Consider the following 20510-nt stretch of genomic DNA (forward strand, 5'->3'; position numbering starts at 1 on the left):
GTACTTATTCTGGGTTTGTTTAATTGTTTTGGGATTAGATCTCCTTGTGCATGGATATTTTGGAATCCAAATTTTCATATCAGGTTGTTACGGGCATTAGAATCTCTACACATAGGCAAAACTTAGGTACCGTTATTTAAATGTTGTACCTTACGTTCTTCAATAAAACTCAATCAAGTAACTGCATTGGCCAATGCAGTACAAATGATGCTGCATTCCCATCAATCCTCGGCGAAATAAAATGCTCTCTTTTTGAAGTTCCACATCAACATTCTCTAAGTACATGTATTTCTTAGTAGTACATTTCAGACTTGATAATAGTTGTATTTAACACATTTGTTATTCAATTAACCGTTTACATTTATTTTGTTCAAAGCATTACATTAAATTAATATTTAATGCATTACTTTTACACCTTCAAATTTGGGGAAATTGTCAATTTTGTTCTCTAAAATTCTAATTTTGTCAATTTCTTTTTTCGAGTTTACAATTGTTATCAGTATGGTACTTCCATACATGAATTTTAAAACATTGCAGTTAACCCTCTCTAAAAAAGTTTTTTTTTTTTTTTTTCTTCTTCTTTCTTTCTTATTACAATTGTAATACTAAAAATAGTCACTAACTTAAATTTTTTTTTTTTTTTTTTAAATCTATGAATTTTCGTCACAAATAAAAAGTGGAATTGTAAGCTCATACAAATATATCCCAAGTTAAAGAACCCGACAAAATTTATTTATTTGTTTGATAGATATTATGGGAAATACACTTTCTGCAGACGTGTCCTCCCCAACTGCCAATGCCACAAAGTCAAATTATCAAAACATGTATTATTTTCCCGCAAAATTTGAGAATACCAGTAGTAATTTTTTTTTTTTTTTTTAGAGAAAGAAAGTGTTTTTCGGAGAGAAAAAGTAAGAGAATGGAGACATATAGTTGAAGTTGAGAGAGTAAGGCAAAGCTTAAGAGAGAGATAGGGGAGTCAAAGATTTAGGAAATTCTACATTAATCAAATTTATAACAGAATATTGATAATGTACATCATGTGCAAAAAAAAAAAAAGGCAAAAACCAAAATGTCATTTTGGAGGCTGTGATCAATCACAAAGACAGGAACTTTTTAAATAAGGAATGTAAAAGGATTAATGAGGAGGGAATATTTGTTTATGAGATGCGAGTATGTAACTATATCATAAAAAAAAAAATGATTATAATAAATAAATAAAAGATATGGGTTTGTGTAATTGACTGAATTGGGAAAAATGGACAGAAGTGGACGAGTTGGACGGAATAGAATAGAATAGACCGAATTAAACCAACATAGACTGAATAGAACCGAATGGACTGAATAGTATCAAAGTGGACTGAATAAGAACAAATGGACCGAATAAGGACAAATGGACTAAATAGGACCAAAGTAGACCGAATAGGATTGAAGTGGGCAGAATAGACCAAATAGCACCAAAGTGGACTGAATAGAACCAATGTGAACCAAATAGGACTGAATGGGACCAAATAAGATCAAATGGACCGAATTAGACCCAAGTGGACTAAATAGGACTGAACTACACGATAGAAATATAAGAAAATATATTTTATCAATTATGTAGTTTGTTTGTGTTTGTTAGAAAATAATCACATCATTTAAGAAGGGTTTGTGACTAAAACTTATAAATCTCATTTACTATTGTCATTTTTCACTTAAGAAAAAAATAAATCGTTAATTTTTTTGCACATCAAGTGGATTTGCAACTAGTAACTATTAAAACACTAACGTTAACGCTCTCTCAAAGAGACAGTTTTTTTTTTTTTTTTTTTAATTGTAAAGACTATAGTTAAACTTTTAAAAAATAAATCTATGAGTTTTATTGAAAAAAAAAAAGTGGAATTATAAGTTCATACAAATATATCCCAAGTTTAAGAACCTGACAAAAAAAATTATTTGTTCAATACGATAGGATGGGAAATACACTTTGTCCATACATGTCTTATCTAATTGCCAAGGATAAAGTTTGGTAATAAACTTAATTGTAACTTAATACTACAACTCTACTCAATATATTTTTACTAGATATAAATTTTAACAAATTTACCATTGCTTTACATTTTCTTCTTATATACTCGTTACTTATAAAATCTCAAGAATCAAAGATCAATAACTATGTCATCAATTAAATGTTTAAATTTTAAACCTTTGTTGTCTAAAATTATGTATAACAAATAATTTTATGGATCAAATAGTAAATAATATCTGATTGGCACAAAATTTGACGTGTGAGTTAACAACATAAAAAACATGCAATTTAAAATTTTAAAATATGTAGTCATATTAATTTTTTTAATGGATTCATAATCTTAGGCCACAAGGTCAAACTATCAAACTATTTATTATTTGCATGCAAAAGCTTCTGTGTTTAATGACACCAGATTTTTTGTAATATGAAAAGTTAAAAAAAAAAATTTAGAGCCCTATAGTGGCGTTTTATAACCCGATTTCATGGATATTGGGTTATAAAATGCCATTATAGGTCCTTAAAAACGTCACTATAGGGTTTAACTCGATTTTGAGAAAGTTGAGTTTCAAAAGAGGGGCATTTCCCTAATTAGTTTGGGAAGAGGGGTATAAAGCTATATAATTTGGGTGAAAAGGGCATAAAGCAATTTTGTCCTAGCCTTATGCCACAAAGTCAAATGATCAAACTATTTATTAATTTGCATGCAAAAGCTTCTGTGTTTAATGACACCAGATTTTTTGTAATATGAAAGTTAAAAGTTCAGATTTGCAGTTAATTAAGACACTTTGCATCAACGATCAATAGTTATATCATCAATCAAATGTTTAAATTTTAAACTTTTATTGTCTAAAATTATGTATAACAAATAATTTTATGGATCAAATAGTAAATAACATCTGATTGGCACAAAATTTAACATGTGTATTAACAGCATAAAAAACATATAATTTAAAATTTTAAAATATGTAACCATATTAATTTTTTTAATGGTTTCATAACCTTAGGCCACAAAGTCAAACTATCAAAATATTTATTATTTGCATGCAAATGCTTCTGTGTTTAATGACACGAGATTTTTTGAGATTTCAATTGGATTTGTTGCAATATGAAAAGTTAAAAGTTCAGATTTGCATTTAATTAAGACACTTTGCCAGCCTGTCATCACCTATATAACATATGGCATAGTTTATCCCTATTTCAGGCAGTAAATTGATTAATCAAACATCCCAAAACTCAAACATGGAAAGAGCTTCATTCAAGTTGGCTTTGTTGATGGCAATCTTGGCTTTTGCATATGGTATGCTTTTTCTCTTAAATTTTGGAACCTACACAAGTGCAATTTTATTTTTATATTTGCATAAGACAATTGTACCTGCCAAGAGAAATTCTCTATCTTGGTAAACTAACTCATTGCAATAACTAATTTATTTATCTATTTTGTAATCTTTTACAATTATGGAATAATATTTATCATAATATAATGTTGGAGGCAAATCCTATCTTATCTTTAAAAAATAATAATAATTTGGAGGCAGCTGGAGGTTATCTAATTATTTTTCTTAACTATGAGTGATATACATTGAATGGTTTAAAACTTGTTGGCAGGTTTTCCATTGGGAGGTGAAGCAAGAAAAACACCCACAATGCATTGTGGACCAAAGGGTGACTGCAATGGTTCATGTCCATCTCATTGCCAATCATGCACTTGCCAACAACCTTGGTGTGTTTGCTCTCACTACAAGCAACAGTTCCTGAACAAAGCCATTTTTGGACAAATGGTTGAGCTAGAACAAGAGCCATCACATTAAATCAATGATGCATATATAGGGTATACCATAAATAAAACATGTAACATGTCAGACAGCCCAATTATGTAATAGACTATCTTGCCTTTATAATGCATTTATTATTTGTGTTTTCATTTTTTTTTTTTTCCTTCTGGAGTTTTATAATTCATCAACTAAATTTACTACACATCCACACACAATTCAAGGTATTATAATTTCCCCCCACTGAAATCCCTATCGTTCATGTCAAGACCCACATGGTTGTGGCTATGACACCAAATTTTCACAACCTTATAATGTGCTATCCAAATTTATTTTATTCCCCAAAAGGACTAGTTCCAAATTTCCAATTAGACTTTCTCTAATTGCTTAAACTGATCCAGTACACGTTCAATATGGAACTTGGTACATGCCTCCATAATGCCTTCATAATCCCAACTTTACACAAATCACACACTGGAAAATTTCAATCACATTCTAATGCATAAAACCAGATCACAATACTAATTAAGATAGCTGTGTATAAAACTAAGAACGATCTTTCACAGGTTGGCTTATCTTAAGATGTTATTACATCAACAACAACAACTAAGTCTCAGTCCCAAAATTTTAGGGTCGGCTAAACTGTATTCTTGAATCACCAACACGGTGGCACAATTTCCTCATCATACTCAGCAGAACAGATCATCAGCTACATTTTGTTGAATCTCTTTTTTGGTGATTGACATTTATCTTTCCTGAACTGTCTCATTCCTTTGAAGAATGGATCAACATGTATCTTTCTTTTAACAGTCATACTACGCAGCTGTGGGGGATATGGCAGCAGGAAAAGTGCGCAGTTTCAAGTAATGGTGTTGCGATTTGAACAGCGAAAAACACCCCACATGAAGAAACTGCCATCTAGTTCTGTTGCAAAATTTACAAACAACATCATCAAATGTCAACATTAAATAAATAACTTTTCATAGAATAAATTCACAAACAGACTATTCAGCCATGGCAAGCTGTCTCGCATACTCTCAATACATTGATTTAAGGGCTGATTACACTGCCTAAAAGCAAGAGACTCTAAGCACTATACATGCCAAGAGTATGTCCAATTTCCATCCCATGATTTGGTACTGATTAACTTTATTCATTCTACATGATTTAATATGACCTCAAAACCTCACAAAATACTAATTAAGGAGCTTGTTCTAACCTAACATTTTTGGGTCCTTGTAACTTCAACTTTTGATTGTTTGCCAACATGTAAGCTTTGAATTATATGGCTGTACACAAATTATGTCCCAGACAGAAAAAAAAATGTAAAAAAAGAAGAAGGAAGAAATAAGAATTTCTCCTAAAAGCAACAGCTATGACAATGTATAGTAGCTAATTTGGAACTTTCATCCATTGAGGTTCTATTAGTTGCAATCAAATATAATCCTATGGACACTAACAACTCTGCCTAGCCCTTAAGGAAAATTTTCCTCTAAAATGAAACAGGAAAGAGAGTCTAGATGAGGTATTAATTCCAAGTATGTTATTTAAGAATTTCCAATGAAACAAGCCGCACTAAATTTTTTGTTAAGTCTCACATCAGAAAATATCATGAATAAAAAGTATGCCCTCATAATCAGAGAGACTAGAAGTATAGTCAGCTGAAACAATACTGACAACTCAGGAGTTCCACAGAACAAACAATATATCCAGTAATATAATCAACAATGGTTTCCATCCGGAACTGACTAAGAAACTCAACCATCCATATGACTCATAAATTTCCTCCTTTACATTATTATTGTACTGGTCTTCCATTCACCCCTATCAATTTCTGCCAAGTCTATTAACTTCTGTGATAAAATCACTCTAAGTAATGAAACATAACTGCAAACAACCTTGTTATAAACTGAAAGCAAGAAAACCTAAATTTTGCTTATTAGCAAAATTTGAGAAGCAAGAGAGAAAAATAAGACTTGCTAACTCACTTTGGGAATTTTTGTGCAACAAGCTAGATGGAAAAACAAGTAACTCCACACGTCCCATGAGACTCTTCAGTGCCATATCATTCTGTTCTATGAACTTCAAAAGGGAAGAGTATTTCTTTCTCGACCTACAACCAAAAAATCCTCTAAGGTAATATGACAAACTATTATATAAATTCAAATTAAGCTTTAAAAGAAGAAGAAGAAGAAGAGAGGAACCAAAAAAACCTTTCAAATTTTCCAGGGTAAAAGTACAAAGCTATATCATTCCCATCAGGAAAATTGGTCCAGAAATTCTCTGGCCATATATCACAACGAGGGTGCAATTTAAACTGCAGAACTCCAGCAATCTGTTTTGAAAATTCATAAGCTTTACGAGAAACTTTTACTGGAGGATGAGCCAAAAATCCCTCATAAAATCCAGCATTGAGGGCAAAATCAAGAACCTCAAAGCAGCCCCTACAAAAACCAAATAAAGAAACTTAAGTGGAATAAAGTAATTGAGGCAACAGCACATACCATGAATACCACAGTTTCCCAAAAAAACCCCCCCCCCCCCCACTCGGCGCCAACCAATAGTCAGTATATACAAATAAATATACACATGTGAGTGTGTGTGCGTGTGTATATTACAGTGGTTTTGAACATTAAAGAATTAGTAAATTTGAATGAGGTTCTAAAGCAGAAAAAATAATCTAAGAGGAACCCCCATTTACAAGTATCAGGAAAAAGGGAAATTCACAAGTAGGTGAGAGGTCCATTCAGTGAGAAGGAGCAGCTTGTCAAGGTTAATGGTGTTGAAAAAGGTCATAGCTGACCTTACAAATGGAAACTTGCATTTGAATTCAAATTCTGTTATTGAATAGACTTTACCAAGAATAGACAAGATTATGGCATTGACCTTATTGGAAAAATGAAATTTTATTTTTTCACATATACATTGTCAAAAAAAGCAACTTGCAAGCACAATCAATATCTTATAAGTAAGTTGGTAACACAGGGTTTGAATTTCATAAACTGCTTAATAATGCTCTCCAATTTTTAATGGCCTCTCGTTCAAATTCCTAAGCAATTCCATCATTGGGCTTGTCCATGGTCTTACTCTGCCTGTATAGAGTGGAAGAGTATATTTGCCCCTTCCTACCAAAAAAGAAGACTCACCATCTAAAGTTCCATCTTTCAAAAATACACATCAAGTTACAACAATTAACAAAGCTCACCATCTAATGGGCCATATATAGTAGAACAAGTTTATAAAGTATCAGTATTTTTATTCTTATTTTAAGTCTATAAACTATCGGTCAAACAAGCTTTTTCGTTTTTGGTTGAGCAAAGGTATATAACATCAGCCAAACTTCCCTGCACTTACTGAGAGTGTAAAAATGTAGATAATTTGAATTAATCCATAAATTTTAAGGTCCAAATCCTATCAATTTCCAAGATGTTCTCCATTCAACTCATCTCATAAATTATGCACCACAGCACAAAGTTGAGTTTATTGATTACATGGAGAGAATCACTGCATTCAAACACATCCTTTTTTTCAACTCAGATCCAAAACCAAAAATAGTGGCATTTTCTAGCAACAACATAATCGAGGCAGTCTCCATAAATATTCTAATTAAGAATCAAAATAGATTCTAAAGACAAAAAAAGTGCGTGGTAGTGTATGTCTCCGGGCCATAAAATGGTTTAGCTTCCTTTCAACTACAACATTGCAAAATGGGTTGCTGATGCACAACACAGCCATAAATAAATGCAATCTAAGTAAAAGTGTGTGTGTGTGTGTGTGAGACAAGATAGAAATTCACTCTGATGACTCCATATTGTCAAGGCTTCAGTGAACAGTATCCAAGGGAATCCATCATTCTGAGAACTTTAAGGACAAGAACTATGGACTGCGATTTATCAAATTAAAAAAAAAAAAAAAAAAAAGAATGAATGATTGAGTGATGATTAAACTACGATATATAGCAGCACTAGTCAATGTAAAAGGAGCATTAATTTTGTAGACTCGTCTAATTTAATACCAGTCAATTATGATGAAGAAACAACTATCCCCTTATTCTCAGTATTCATTTAATAGATATTTTAGAAAAAAAGATAAGGATATCACAGCATGAGGGAATAGTTACTCACTTCCAAACAATTTCTAAAGAAGGTCCATTTGGAGGATATTTCCAATAGTTTGACATAATCATTGGTGAATTTCTTTCTTGAATCTCAAGATTACTGGGAGCAGCACCTGTGGAAAGGGTACCACCTACATAAATATGCATTAGTTAATTGTATAAGCAAGGTCTTTGTGCAACTTATCAAGCATATTGCTGCATTGTGTAACAATACATTGAGATTATGGTAAAAGACACAAATGTACAATTGACATGTTCAGTCGCAATTCTTGCTGTTTAGGCCTAATAAAACCACTATTATTTGGTTTTCTATCTACAGAAGGGTGATTCGAAATTATATGAATTTGGTTTACCATTTACAGCAGAAGCAACTGGTTTTCCAGGTCTATCTTCCAGTCCAATGGTTTTTAGCCGTTTAGCAGTAGAACCAAAATGTGTATTTTTTGTCAGCGGGTGACACTTAGAAGTGACATTCTGAGCCCCAGCAATAGTCCTCTTGGATACAGAAACAGATGGAGTACCCCAATTACTGTGGTTAACCTGTCTTGTTTTGGTGCCAGGTATAAAACTGATGGCTTCTTCAGCTGGAAGAAACTTTACTTTTGCCTTTTCAATGGCTTTTTGCACTTCAGGATGAACTTGCATGCTTTTGTCTCTGTTCAATATGCTAGGTCCTGAAGAACATAGAGAATTAGATTTGACATTTTCTTGATTGACCATGGTACAGGAGTTTAACATTGGATTCTTAAGCATCTATTTGGATGGGCGTATTTTCATCTTGAAACTTAGTGATCACATTTTCAAGTTACAGCTGTACTTTAACACAATAAACAAAATAGCTCATCCAAACACAAACATGTTATTCTTTGAACCAGATCATGGTGAAACCATTCTACTAATTGATTAGCATTCTTCAAAAACCACAGGCTTGGAACTTTCTTGGGTAGAGTTTTCATGGAATATTCTAAAGCAAAACGAAAAATTATGAATATTGTTTTTTCAATAACAGAAGGCTCCAAACGTCAATGGATTATATATAGAGATGGCAAGAAGAAGAAAAAATTGCATTATAACAACCATCTAGTGGCATTCTTAATTGAAGTACACCAAGCAATCAACTCTACCCTGTGCTGAGACTAATCGTATATATTAATTGCAGGAAAAAAAAAAAAAAAAAGAATTCTACTTAAGAAACCTTGTTCTTAATAAAGTCATATTAAACAATCAACTCTAACCTATCAAGGGCAAACCCTGTGATGTCCAAACTGGTATAGGACATATGCATGCACAGTTTACTACAAGTGTTCAATATGTTAAAAAAAAACTACTTACACTAAAAGGTTAAGTTAGTTGAGATCGGTGCAACATTTGTCTTTATCGCGTCATGTGTGGCTTGCACATAGACCTTGATATCAGATGGAACCACATGTTATAAGGGATGTTTGAATGCGTCTCGTAGAAATAAATGTGCAAACAGCATTATTCTGTACAAGCTAAAGCTAGCAAACAATGGTAAAAAATTGCATTTAACACACTGATATCTACAACGGATAAGTGTGCTATATATATTGAATAGGGATAGAATAAGGATGGAAAGATGGATGAAACAAGACAAGCATCTAGGGGTCAGCCCTAAGGGATTATTCCCTGTAATGACTTGTGTGCAGGATGGATGGACTACACACACCTGGGAGAATCATCAGGTGCTCCAAGAGCTTTGGACATCAATGTAAACAAAAAATGACAAGCAGGGACAGAAATGAAAAATGAATATATATCAGAGAAGATAGTGGGAAAATATTTGAGGAGAGGAAATAGAAATCGAGTTCAAAAGGTTTTGTCATTTGCAGTGAAATCCCCTGGCAGGGGCTGTGAGAAGCACTTGCAAGCAGCTAGACTAAGACAACAAGAACATCACTCTAGGCAATGAGAAATAAATCAAAACAAGTCGGTGAACTTAAGAGAGACTTTACACAATTGTCAATGTAAGTAAAGAAAAAAATTATTATCAAAATTTTAGAAAATATAACAAGAAATACATTCCCTGTAAAAGATTGTAATGATGTAAAAAGGTATCTCCATAGAACATGTAAGAAAAGACAGAAACCAAAAAGAATATATTCACTTTATCTAGAAAAAACCAAAATAACAAAAAAAATCCAATAAGGTTTTTCTTAAATTAGCTAATCCCTCTAAAGCTTTTAAAGGGAAAACATCTAGCAACCTAATAGGAGGACAAAGATAGTTAACAAACCTTTAGCTTTAAAATATTTTTCTGCTAATATCATTAATTTAAATTCTTGTTTGGCCATTCTGACTTTGGACTCTTTAAAAATGCATCTAGTTCATAACTTACATCAAAAGAAATTTCACCTAAGGGATAGATAATGGAAATCCCTTATTTTATAAAGGTGGAGCACTATCAGAAGAGCAACTATAATGTACGCTACATTCCGTTGTTTTCTTCAAGACATTACACAACTTGTTTTTAGAACATTAAAATAATCTGTTAGACATCAATTGCATAAAAATTGAAAGGAAAATAAAGATTTGTATGACATGGTTATTAACATTCATCTAAAATGTCAGATAGATCTTAAAGTATATCAAAGAATTAGATATAAAACAACAAGAATCCATTCCATTTTAAAACCTAGATTTTAATAGTGGGATCAATTTCCTTTGCAGAAACTTCCGACAAAAAAATGATGGACATATTTCAAACCAAAGCGTAATATAGTAAAAAAAAAAAAAAAATCAATAAACCTTTAAGGAAGGCATACAGTTTAAGTTCATAAACTCAAAACCTCAAAAGAACTTAAAGCTATGACTTTGAGAGTAATTATTCATCAAAATTTGTTTTCTAATAATTGTTTAGGCACACAGTGCTTCCTCAATGCAAACATAGGGAGACATAAAAGTGGTTCTCATTGATGTTGCATAGCCTAATGAAACTTTTATTTTGGTGTCTGTGCTCCTCCACTAAAGGGTGCAATAGACACCAAATGGGATGGATAAATCACACACATAAAGGAGAATGAAATAAACACACCAGCGATAAGGGACTGCATGTAGATCAAATGAAAATACCAGAGCACCTACCCATTTCATATTAAACCTGAATATCAAGTATCCACAAAAAAGGGATGTCGGACTACGGAAGAGATATCAATGATTTTTGCCATGGTCATATACGCGCAATCCATTACAATTCTCATAAAGTGTATGGTAATTTTCAGCTACTTTTGGAAATCTTAATCAGATATATTGTGTGCATGTGCGTGTTCATGTGTGTATTTAATAAGATGGTATTGAAATAATTTGTTGAACCGTACATAGAAACTAATAATGTTATTACCCATAAGGGCAAGAATTGTCTCAAGCTTTATGATTTCTGTTTATTAGTTACGCATCATCTACGTCAAATTAATAGAAAACCAGGTGTTTAAATTAGATGGCAGTACAAAGAGTCAAGTTCAAAGTCGTTTGAAATAATTAGAGGGAAATGGTGCTATTTAAATGATGACTGAAAGAACATTTGAAAAACAAAGATTGAATATTGATAAATCATCATGCCATTTTAAGCGCTGAGGAGAAAAAAGAAATGCAATGAATTGATATCTAATTAAAAGCTGAGTCAGACAGCTGTTTGAAGATTCCAAGTTTTACTAGACAACCAGATGAGCCATACAGACCAGGGGATTGATGAGAATAATTTTTTTAATATAGAACTTTAAAAATATAATCCCATATTTCATTCTTCAAGATACCTTATAATAATCGATGAATACATGAAGGAGACATCTGAATGCTGTACAGAATTTGTGAAGATTTGGTGTCTGTCATGCTTCATATATCTATGACGTGTAATTCATTCATCTACAACTATTAATGCCATATTTCCAGTCACAATTAAGCACTTCATGACATAAAGCGTTTTCCAATATTCCAGCTAGAAATCCCAGCACTCACTTTGCACAAACATAGCAGTCACCTAATAACCATATGATTTGCAGGACACTTCTATTTGATATCAGCATATCAGATGCTTATATACATGATACCCATCTCCGCCCTTATTTTGACACTCATTTTAAGACTTACTAAAAAAATTACTTTCATTCACTGCAGAAATGGTTATAATTTTTTTGCCAAGAAACTAATATATAACTGTGATAATTTTTTCAAGAACATGCTAACACATTATACATACATGTTGACAGATAACAACACACACACACACATAGAGTTTGTGCCTAGATTTTACAAAAATGTTATTTTAGTGTCCAATCACTCCCATATCAAGACAAAACACTAGTGTTTGCTTCCATTATTCTTACATAAGTTTTTTTTTTTTTTTTAATAACTTTTTTGTACTATTTTGCATGAAAGTAACACTCCCAACACATTATTCTTTTGATGATTCAATTGTGATAACAAGTGGGGGAGGGAGATTCGAACCTTGGTTCACCTCATAAAGGAGACCAAGTGCGGGGATAATAATGCGTAAGTGTATATATTACACAAAGAAATAAGCATATATACACACGCACATGCGAGCACAAACACACACATATATATATATATATATAACCCACCTTTGCAACCCGGTTACTATTCACCGAACAGTACCCGTACCAGCAAAGCTGTAGAGAACCTGAGCCAAACAGTAATTCCCGTTGAGCCAGGAGAGCGTTAGGATATGAGCGAAAAGATTCGTGTACGTCAACATAGGGATAAGCGGCAGTAAGTAGTAACAGTATTCATCGAAGGCATCAGTCTTTTTGAACACCCTGTTTTAGATCTAAGGTTAGATTTAGGATTTTGGAGATAAAGGTAATTAGGATATAATTGTTTAAATTAAGCTTTGATTCAGAATGATGAATAGGATGTTTAAAAGGAGTGATTCATCATATATATATATATATATATATATATAAGTAAAAACATTTGTTTACAAGCAATAACAAATGATGATGAGCATTCGATTAACTTAAAGAATTACAAAAAAAATTATGCACAAAATTTAAGTGATTTTATGAAATCTAGACTGGTGTTACTATTTGTAAGACACCACACATGGAAACAATCCAAGAGTTCGAATTAGCAATGATTCCAATTGATTCTTTGAACTGTCTATACCTTCAAAAGTACAGTTATTTTGCTCCTTCTACATTATCCACGTCAAACATAACAGGAAATAGATCAAGGTATCCAATGAGTGCAAATAAGAATTTTAATAAAACAAGGAGTTCGTATGTACACTTGAGTGTGTATAAAATCTCTCCTAAAGATTACAAGAAAAAAATATAACTTCTTAACAAAATATAGAAAATAAGAAGCATGGATGCAGGTAAAAAAAAAAAACACTCATTTTTGTGTCAAAATTGATACACAATACTCATGCTCAAGTCCACAAACCATAATTGATAGTTTACAAAGATCATTTTTCTTTACAGGTAAACAAGTCAAACACATGTACGAGATTAAACAATGACCCCAACCTCCACCACTTAATAAAAGGGAAGGAGATGCCTTTTGATCCAAAGACCATTGCCTAACATGATGATGATCATGACAATCGTATTAAGAAGAGTAAATTATAAGGTAGTCATATGCTGCACCACCAAAGTTCCAACCAGTAGCAAAAGTACCCTCCTATGATATTTATTACAGCCCATGAAAAAGATCAAGTAACTAAATTACCAAAGGAAAAATTTTCAAGTATGAAATCCTCACATATATGCTACAATTTTTAGGCAGACAGTCGAGGAAAACTATGAACCTAAACATGCAATGAAAACTATATAGTTCGACAGTCAAATTATGAACCCCAAAACCATAGACTATTGTGATTATTGTCATCACATGTAAAAGTGAAATCACGACTAATTAAGGTAGGACATCTTTCTTATGAATTTTGAAGAGAAAAGATTTATATGTCAAATCGTTATATGTAAAAAAAAAATGCTTTCTCTTTCTTTCTTCCTTCCTTTTTTCCTTTCTTTTATTGTTGTCATATAAGGCTACATTGCAAAATCTTGCATAAAACTAAAAGGAAGAGAGAGAATGAAGCAAGAAAGAACTATAGGTAAAATTGACTGATTCTACCCACTTGCCTTATGGCATGGTGGCGTGCAACACTGCAACTCCCTCATGGTCGAGAAGAAACTTTTCATGCATCCCTGAGGCAGCCTAAGAAGTGTGATGCAAGCCTATTCTACGAGGTTACATGGGATTGCAATTCAAATAATAATAACAATAACAACAACGATACAATACAATGAGTATAGAACACCCGTACTCCTTTCATCCCCTTTTTGCTCAAATTCTCCTTTTGGTTGTACCAAAATATTATCAGTTTTGAATACAAAGTAAATAGCTTTTCACTTTCAAAATTATCCCCAAATCAGAAATCCTCTTCTCCTTAGCTCCACATTTTGATCAAATGATAGGGTAACACTGGAAAAAGTTGAATGAGTAAACGTGAATGTACTAGTGGCAATCTGCTTATAATGTTGACTTATATAGCAGACTTGTACAATTACCACAACTCTCCAAATTGTCAATAATGCAGTTTTCAATTATACTTGCATTATTAACTTTAAACTTTATTTTTTCTGATTAGTGAGTTTTTGGCCCAAGGCAGAAGTTTTAGTGCTGCACAGTGTAAGGCTAGCTGGCTGCAATTTACCATATACGGTCAGAAAGAAATACCAGGTTCCATGGTGACCAATACATAACCGAGGACCATCATCTTTGCTATAAAATGGAAAGTTCGAGCTCGTATGGCAGCTACTCAATATCACAACATAAAGTCATGTAATGTGTAATATGCAGCCCTTAAAAAGGATAAATGAAGCTTTGTCATATAGGGTAAAAAAACATACAAGATCTATTTAAAAAAAAACCAGCCACGGGTGCAAATGACTTCGTGTATTTAATCATGATCAAACATTTCCAAATCCTACGTACAAAATTTGGATAATAGAACAAAGAAACAGGCTAACCATGTCTCCAAACTTGTGTGCAAAATTTCTCCATGTCTTTCTTGAATGTAGGCAAACATCAGGTGATTCATACAGGGCTATTCAGGAATTCCATAGAAGATCTAAAGAGTATGATAGGATGGCCCTCTTGAACATCAGTATCGACTCCACGCGATGCGATAATTGCATAGGATCAAGAATCAATATAAAAAATTTACAAGATGTGAAGCCCATGATGCAAGAAATGTAATGCTTTTGTTTTCTAGAGAGAGAGAGAGGGAATTCACAGCTCAATCTAAACTCAAAACTGAAATTTACTAAAAATCTATCTTTTATAACAATGCATGTATATGGATATTTGTAGCCTAAGAGTTAATTATAAGTGATGACATCATCCACAACTAACCCACATTTATCACTTGCTACTAACATATTTATCACAGGCAAGATTTAGTAAAGCACAAAGCTTCTATTTCTAACAACTTCCTAAAATCTAGCATATGCATGTGCCACTAACTAATTTTTCCTTCAATTTTCAAATACTACAACAAACTTGGCACATGTGGCACTTGTGCCATGTCACCTCCCCCTCATGCCATGTCACCATGCCACATCATCAAAATCAAACATGTTATGCATTTGATTCCTGCATCAGTCCAAGTCATTACACACACCTCATGCCATGTCACCATTCCACATCATCAAAATCATACATGTTATGCATTTGATTTTCGCATCAGTCCACATCATTACACACAAAAAAATAAAAAAATAAATACTTTCCTTAAGTTCCTAATTGCTCTTTTTGATAAGAAGTGTTCTTCTGCACAGCATGGTTTAAAGTGGGACACAATGGATCACATAGTCAGTGGGTCATATAAGATTTTATAAAGAAGAAACCGTCACTGCTACAAAATTTTAGTTTTTATAAATGGTGGAAACATATTAAGAGACTAAACCTAAACTGATGAGTCTATAGCTTAATAAGTGGTGTGAGTTATTTAAAAAAAAAAAAAACCTTCTGTAAGAAGAAACCAAGGAAACTGCTCAAATTAAATCAAACCAATCAAAATTGGAGCAGAGCAATTTATTTGTTTCACCCAGAATAGGCTAAATCAGCTGGCAACCCAGCACACCAGCAATCTATGGGATTTGAGGTAACACATGTTCCAAACTTCAACTTCCCTGTTTTTCCTCCTTCCCTACTGACTTTTTCAACTTAGCAATCTCCTAAATTAGTAGAATTTTGTGTCAAAATATTTTCCCCAAAATTTCCTCAGTAAATTAACACCTCCATGCCATCCAAGAGACCTACATAGCATTATTTAGTGACAACCACGTTCACCATAACCAACTCAATGCCATCACAGCATATAATTCAAATTAAATCACATAAAAGAAACACATATCAGAAGAAACCTTACACCTTTGTACTCTTTATTTATTAGCACATTGGTGAAAAAATTAGTAAAACTTTACGATGCCCATAATTTTATACTAAAATGTCCAACAGAACATCTGGAGTCACTTAAATGCTACTACTGGACAGATCAAGGATGCAGATGTGAAATCCATGCTAGACATCAAATCAATAATGCAATATTTCCCCAAAGCTTCTATTCAGCTATCCCAACTTTAAATCATCCAAAGCCCAAACGTGAAACAAAAAAAAACAAAAAAAAAATTCTCTTTTCATGAAACACAAGTACTACAGAGGAAAACTTTTCTTGAGTCCAAACTAACCAAATAGGTTGTTCCAAAACTTGAATACTTGGTACTACTGAATATATGAACATCCTTGATCAATTACGCCAACATTGTCTATTTATAGTGAGTTCAAACACAATTATCACAACACTGTCATGTTTCGAGACATCCATTAAAATAGACATGTATTGTTTCGATTAATATAACTACTAACAAAACTTCACACGTTCAGCAACCTAATAAACTTGCTTAACTGAGTACTTAAGCTAGTGTTTGCTACAGTCTACATAACTTTCTTTGAAGGCTTTGGACCACTTCAAATTAAGTAAATTAAAAGATAAAAGGATAAAAGAATAAATAAAGCATCCAAAAAAAAATATATAAACAAGCTCAAAGAGGTAATTTAACGACAAACCACTTGCTTTAAAAGCCACGCCAAGCCATGATGCATTGCCCAAACAATATTAGTACAAATCCAGGAAGCCCTGATTGAGTTCCACCAGCTGTCTAGTGACTGAGTTTACTTGTATGGATATAAGGAATGTAAGCTAAAGTGATCAGTAATTTCTGTGATACATTTCATGTGAAATAAGAAATTCCACATACACACACACACACAACCAAAAAAGAGAGAGATATCCTAACAGATACAAAAGAAATTTCTTGGTTCATGTTGCTGTCATCTTTCAACCTACCTATTTTTCTCATATTGCTTTTGTACATAGAGTTTCTAATTTCGCATCAGGTTAGAGTGTTCACCAATATCATTCATATCGACATCATCAGCCATCTCATCAGGAGATCTTCAATGGTTATTCCTCCATTTTCCACTATATGACAGTCGGCAAACAACATACTCATTGGACTGCAATTAAATATGTAAATTAGAAATAATCAAGTCAGCAAAAGTTGGATTGAAATCCCCTGGTATAGAGTACTGCATCATGGACATAGAGTTCTTAAAATCTTGAGCATTCATTAATAAACAAGTATAGGATTTAAAACCCTTGAAAATTATTAATGTGCTATAATTCCGAGAATTTCTTCCATGATACATAGGTGTCAAAAAAAGTCTAAAGGAGGAAAAAGAAGCTAACACAGAACAAAATTAAAGAATGATAAGGTACTGGAAAATAATAACTCTAAAATTATTACATCATATATATGAAATATTTTCAGACTTCCACAAAACTATAACAAATTAACAAAGTAAATTACAATCCACACCGCCCTCTCCCCCCCCCCCCCCCCCCCCAAAAAAAAAAAAAAAAACTACAAATACACTTAACATAGAAGCAATTTCGTACGCATTTAATTGTATCAATTTCGTCCTAAAACTATTAAAATGGGTGAACTTTAATTGTGTCAAATTTGTCATTATACATTCAATTGTGTCCATTTCATCAAAACTTTTGAAATTAGCTCAACTTTAATTGCGTTAATTTTGTCCATTACATTTTAAAACCAAGTCCACTTCTAAAGATAAAATGGACTTAACCTATTTTTATACATAATATAAAGTTCATTGAAATAAATGTAGTAAACAGTAAAAATGACTTAATCTTGCAAGTTTGGTAGGTAATATAAAATTCATTAAAATAAATGCAAGAACAGTAAAATTGACTTATTAATCTTGAAAATGGAGCCACAAAATAAACATAATTAATAGCTGAACAACCTTGATTTGAAAAATAAATAAAGAAATAGATATGAAATTATACAAAATTGAAACCGATATTATAATTATTTCAATATTGACTTACTCCTTTTTTTAATAAGTAATACAACAAAATTCATTAAAATAAATTAGTCATTTCAAATTTTTCCATCATACATTTAATTGTACCAATTTCACCCCTAAACCTTAAAATTAGAACAAATTTACTATTGCGTCAATTTTGACTTAATCTTTTTCTGATAAGGAATATAAAATTCATTATAAAAAAAATTTCAAGAACAGTAATGTTGATAGTTGAGCATAAAATTAACACAATTAATAGTTAAACGACATCGATTTCAAACTTATAAAAACAAAACAAAAACAATAAAATTATACACAATCTTTTCTTTATTCATTAATCTTGATAACATGCATTAACAAAAATTAAAAAAAATTTAGGAATTGAAAAGAAAGAAAGAATAGGCAAAAACTAACTATACTCACATCTTGATTTGGAGGGTTCAAGTCTTTGTACTCAATCAAATTCCATTTACCATTTCGTCCCGACGAGGACGAGGAAGAAGGCAACTTCGACGACTTGTCATCGTTGTTTTCATAGGTAAACCTACTTTTCTCAACCCCTACTAGGCCCGGAGTCTTCAACTGATGTTCCTTTTTCCACGTACCCGAACCCGAACCCACCCTTCGGTCAATGCGTCTGCCATTGTTATAGGTCTTGAGCTTCGTGAAGAAATACAGTTCTCTAACAACGCGTGATCCATCCACGGCAGAAAACATGTCCCAGATTTCCCAAGGCTCTTTCTTGCCGTACAAGTCACACTCCTTGACAGCGTTGAAAGGGGTTGGTTTTCCGAGATTCCTGTTGCGGAGGAAGTGAGTGACAAGCTCGTCGTCCGTGGGGTTGAACCTGAAACCTACTGGGAGTTCGTTCTCCATTACCATGTCCTCGATCTTCTTCTTCTTCTTCTTGCTGGCCACAGGCACAGTAATAGCCATTGATGAACGTGTTTGAGTCTTTCTCTGTGTCTCTCTATGATCTGATGATGAAGAATGAGTGTCTCTCTCTGTCTCTTCTCTGTCAGCCATTGTTTGGTTTCTTTAGGGTTTGGGGGGAAATGCGAAGAGTGTTTTGGAAGTTTTTGAGTTTTGAAGGTTTTGTATGTGGCGGGAGTTTTTGGGCTGGGCTGAGAGGGTTTGAGCTTGTTATGGGCCTTTATTTACTCATTTCTTTTCTTCTCATCTCATGTCTTTTTCTTCTGTTTTGTTTTAGATGGAGAATCAAATTCTAAATTTCGTTTCATTAACACCATTAGCATTCGTATTGGGCAAGGTAAATGGTATGTGTTAAAGAATTTTGCCATCAAAGCAAAAAACAAGCCAACATTTGGTCTTAAATCTATCTTGAATTCTAAAAAAGTTTAGAATTGTGTTACAATATCATCACAAATTTGTAATGGTAAGAGCATTCACATCAGTCCGTGTATAAGTGTGTATAATAGAAAAAATGCTCAAATTTACACATTTTTGTTCAAAAACAGCCCACATCAGTCCGTTTAAAATCTTGCAAAATCTTCTAAAATTATCCACTAGCTACAGTAACCGTGCAAATATGCACGGCTACTGTAGCATGTGCAAATCAATATTTTATATTATTTTCTCTCTCACCGGTCTGAGCTCTCTCTTCTTTCTCATTTCACTCTCTCTCTCTCTCCCCCTTTCCCTCTCTTCATCTAAAAAAACACAGCCAATCAACCATCCACCCGCCACCACAATCCAGTACCACCCCACCACCACCATTACAACACATAATATTCCAGCCAAAAAATCAATGGAAAATCAAACCAAAAATCAACAGAAAATGGAACCCAAAATCAATAAAAAAATCAAATCAAAACTCACGCCCCAGCTGCTATCGCTGCTACCATGGAAGCTTGGGTGGAGTGTTCGCTGCTGCCATGAGAGAGTGAAGATTTGGACCACTGTTTGTGGCGGTGTTGCAGCTGATCTTTAGAGTTAGAGATGAGAAGCTTGGGCCATGGAGAAGAGAGAGTGCTATTCTGATATTGGGGTAGTAGGTAATGGGTAGGTGGGAAAGGAAAATAATAAAATAATAATAATAAATGATTATTTAAAGAAAGATTAGTGTATAATAGATGAACTGATGTGGGTGTTTTGTAAAAGTGATGGTGTAAAATAGAAAAAGTAAGTTTTTTTGTGTAAAATAGACGGAATTTTT

General features: G+C 33.0%; 2 protein-coding genes and 1 long non-coding RNA gene across 3 annotated transcripts; 1 reads left to right on the forward strand and 2 right to left on the reverse strand.

The window, feature by feature from the left end:
- The first annotated feature begins 3210 nt into the window (after window positions 1-3210).
- Window positions 3211-3910, forward strand: LOC115979971. The gene is made up of 2 exons (XR_004089253.1): window positions 3211-3308; window positions 3617-3910. It is a non-coding gene; the product is annotated as an uncharacterized LOC115979971 (long non-coding RNA).
- A 510-nt stretch (window positions 3911-4420) lies between these two features.
- LOC115981430 lies at window positions 4421-8617 on the reverse strand. Its single transcript, XM_031103564.1, has 5 exons — window positions 8251-8617; window positions 7905-8028; window positions 5994-6224; window positions 5769-5893; window positions 4421-4704 (listed from the first exon to the last, which is right to left on the reverse strand). The coding sequence occupies exons 1-5, from the start codon at window positions 8615-8617 to the stop codon at window positions 4640-4642; spliced, it is 912 nt and encodes a 303-aa protein (XP_030959424.1). The 3' UTR covers window positions 4421-4639.
- An 8530-nt stretch (window positions 8618-17147) lies between these two features.
- On the reverse strand, window positions 17148-19445 carry LOC115979168 (NAC domain containing protein 50-like). Its single transcript, XM_031101138.1, has 2 exons — window positions 18758-19445; window positions 17148-17458 (listed from the first exon to the last, which is right to left on the reverse strand). Exons 1-2 carry the CDS (start codon window positions 19358-19360, stop codon window positions 17399-17401), a joined length of 663 nt encoding a protein of 220 aa, XP_030956998.1. The 5' UTR covers window positions 19361-19445; the 3' UTR covers window positions 17148-17398.
- Between the last annotated feature and the right edge of the window lie 1065 nt (window positions 19446-20510).

Source organism: Quercus lobata, chromosome 3 (assembly GCF_001633185.2).
Source record: "Quercus lobata isolate SW786 chromosome 3, ValleyOak3.0 Primary Assembly, whole genome shotgun sequence".
In the NCBI taxonomy this organism is placed as follows: Eukaryota; Viridiplantae; Streptophyta; class Magnoliopsida; order Fagales; family Fagaceae; genus Quercus; species Quercus lobata.

What these genes read in the sequence shown, in the direction of transcription:
- LOC115981430 (XM_031103564.1), bottom strand. Translation starts at nt 8,617, where the DNA reads ATGGTCAATCAAGAAAATGTCAAATCTAATTCTCTATGTTCTTCAGGA. An exon ending in AGTTGCTTCTGCTGTAAATG is followed by an intron (nt 8,029 to 8,250) that starts GTAAACCAAATT and finishes ATATTTATGTAG; the next exon opens with GTGGTACCCTTTCCACAGGT. An exon ending in TACCCTGGAAAATTTGAAAG is followed by an intron (nt 5,894 to 5,993) that starts GTTTTTTTGGTT and finishes TTTTGGTTGTAG; the next exon opens with GTCGAGAAAGAAATACTCTT.
- LOC115979168 (XM_031101138.1), bottom strand. Translation starts at nt 19,360, where the DNA reads ATGGCTGACAGAGAAGAGACAGAGAGAGACACTCATTCTTCATCATCA. An exon ending in TGAACCCTCCAAATCAAGAT is followed by an intron (nt 17,459 to 18,757) that starts GTGAGTATAGTT and finishes ATTTAATTGCAG; the next exon opens with TCCAATGAGTATGTTGTTTG.